This window comes from Mandrillus leucophaeus, unplaced genomic scaffold, assembly GCF_000951045.1.
Source record: "Mandrillus leucophaeus isolate KB7577 unplaced genomic scaffold, Mleu.le_1.0 Scaffold1, whole genome shotgun sequence".
Lineage (NCBI taxonomy): Eukaryota > Metazoa > Chordata > Mammalia > Primates > Cercopithecidae > Mandrillus > Mandrillus leucophaeus.
In genome coordinates, this window is record NW_012098097.1 from 5865945 (window position 1) to 5868533 (window position 2589).

At 41.1% G+C, this 2589-nt stretch overlaps 1 protein-coding gene across 2 annotated transcripts in view; it reads left to right on the forward strand.

The window, feature by feature from the left end:
• Nucleotides 1–2589, forward strand: part of LOC105527847 (chromosome unknown open reading frame, human C17orf80) — a 32638-nt gene that overhangs the window by 13569 nt on the left and 16480 nt on the right. Inside the window, exon 3 of one of the 2 annotated variants that reach the window (XR_001004385.1) lies at nucleotides 772–2294. Coding sequence is in view for 1 of the 2 variants with exons in the window: in XM_011964708.1 (XP_011820098.1) it covers nucleotides 2077–2294 (218 nt within the window). In the remaining variant the exon portion in view is untranslated. Of the gene's footprint in view, nucleotides 1–771; nucleotides 2295–2589 lie in introns of those variants that run through there. The other variant, XM_011964708.1, reaches the window with a different exon arrangement.

The following is a 2589-nucleotide window of genomic DNA, read 5'->3' on the forward strand; positions in this document are numbered from 1 at the left end:
GAAAAATAGGGCTATGTTCTTACCATGTATATATTTGTGCATTATACATACATTTTATATATATCCATGTGTGTGTATATATATGCATATTACTAAATGTTAGTAGAGCTTCATTTCTCATTCTTAGATTGTGGGAATTCTAATATTTTCTAATATTTTCTTCTTACACCCTAGTGGATATTCCATATATCACTTTGGAAACCTGTGCTGTAATCAGTAACCTTTGGCTGGGCGCAGGCATGGTAGCTTACGCATGTAATCCCAGCACTTTAGGAGGCCAAGGCGGGTGGATTGCCAGAACTCAGGAGTTCAAGACCAGTCTGGGCAACACGGACACAGTGAAACCCCGTCTTTACTAAAATACAAAAAATTAGCCAGGCGTGGTAGCATGCCCCTGTAGTCCCAACTACTTGGGAGGCTGAGATAAGAGAATTGCTTGATGCTGGGAGGCAGAGTTTGCAGTGAGCAGATATTGTGCCACTGCACTCCAGTCTGGGTGACAGAACGAGACTCTGTCTCCAAAATAAATAAATAAATAACCTTTGGTTCCTGGCCTAAGGTTTTTATTCTTTACCATTCTGTCCTTGAATAACATGTTTATGGGTTTTTAAACAATTTTTTATCCTCATGTAATGACTAGTTGACTTGCTGTAACCTTAAGTAGCAAACATCTAGCTTGTTCCAAATGAATTTAAAAGATACAACACATAAGTAAACTATTGATGTTTACAAACTATGTGCATCTCATAATCTCACATTTACATTTTTCAGGAATAGGATGAGTGATAATCCACCCAGAATGGAAGTGTGTCCTTATTGTAAGAAGCCATTTAAACGATTAAAATCCCACTTGCCATACTGTAAGATGATAGGATCAACCATACCTACTGATCAAAAAGTTCATCAGTCCAAGCCAGCTACACTCCCACGTGCTAAAAAAATGAAAGGGCCAATCAAAGATTTAATTAAAGCTAAAGGGAAAGAGTTAGAGACAGAGAATGAAGAAAGAAATTCTAAGTTGATGATGGACAAACCAGAACAGACAGTGAAGACCTTTCCACTACCAGCTGTTGGTTTGGAAAGAGCAACTACTACAAAGGCAGATAAAGACATCAAGAATCCAATCCAACCATCCTTCAAAATGTTAAAAAATACTAAGCCAAAGACTACTTTCCAAGAAGAAACCAAGGCTCAGTTTTATGCATCAGAGAAAACCTCTCCTAAAAGAGAACTTGCCAAAGATTTGTCTAAATTCGGAGAAAGTCAATGTAATCTTTCAGAAGCTGGAGCGTCTTTACTGGTTGGCTCAATAGAACCTTCTTTGTCAAATCAAGATAGAAAATATTCCTCAACTGTACCTAATGATGTACAGACTACCTCTGGTGATCTGAAATTGGACAAAATTGATCCCCAAAGACAGGAACTTCTAGTAAAATTACTAGACGTGCCTACTGGTGATTGTCATATTTCTCCAAAGAATGTCAGTGATGAGGTTAAAAGGGTAAGAATATCATTATTAAGCAATGAGAGAGATTCCAAAGGCAGGGATCACCTCTCAGGAGTCCCTACTGATGTTACAGTTACTGAGACTCCAGAAAAGAACACAGAATCACTCATTTTAAGCCTTAAAATGAGCTCATTGGGTAAAATCCAAGTCACGGAGAAACAAGAGAAAGGACTTACTCTTGGAGTAGAGACGTGTGGGAGCAAAGGAAATGCAGAGAAAAGTGTGTCTGCAACAGAAAAGCAGGAACGGACTGTCATGAGCCATGGCTGTGAGAACTTCAACACCAATGATTCAGTCACAGAAAAGAAGTCTCAAGGAGAAGGACCACATTTAAGTTTGTTCATTCCAAGGGAGACAACTTATGAGTTTCATTCTGTATCGCAGTCAAGTAGTCAAAGTCTTGCTTCTCTAGCTACAAAATTTCTTCCAGAAAAGAAAGCAGAAGCCTGGAATCATAATCGTGTCCCTGATGTAAAGGCATTAACGGAGAGTCCCGAGGGACAGGTGTCTCTGGAGCCCAAATCTGATAGTCAGTTCCAAGCATCACACACTAGGTGCCAGAGTCCTTTATGTTCAGCCCAGCATCACACTCCTCAGAGCCCCTTCACCAATCATGCTGCAGCTGCTGGCAGGAAGACCCTTCTCAGCTGTGTGGGACTGGAGTGGTTTCCAGAGCTCTATCCTGGTTACCTTGGACTAGGGGTGTTGCCAGGGAAGCCTCAGCGTTGGAATGCAGTGGCCCAGAAGCCACAACTTACGACTCCCCAGGGGGAAAGACTCTCACAAGGTAAGCAAGCTTATTTTCAATTGCCATCTGTCCCATCCAAAATGCTTTCTCTGCCTTTTGAATGTATAAGGGTCAAGATACCAACATTTTCAGTCATTCAGTTTATTTTCACTTAGGCATGCCAGTAGACTGCACATAAAGTTGTCCTGAAAGAGGCTGGGTGCAGTAGTTCACACCTGTAATCTAAGCACTTTGGGAGGCAGAGGCCAAGGCAGGTGGATCACTTGATTTCAGGAGTCGAGACCAGCCTGGGCAACATGGGAAAACCCCATCTCTACTAAGAATACAAAAAATT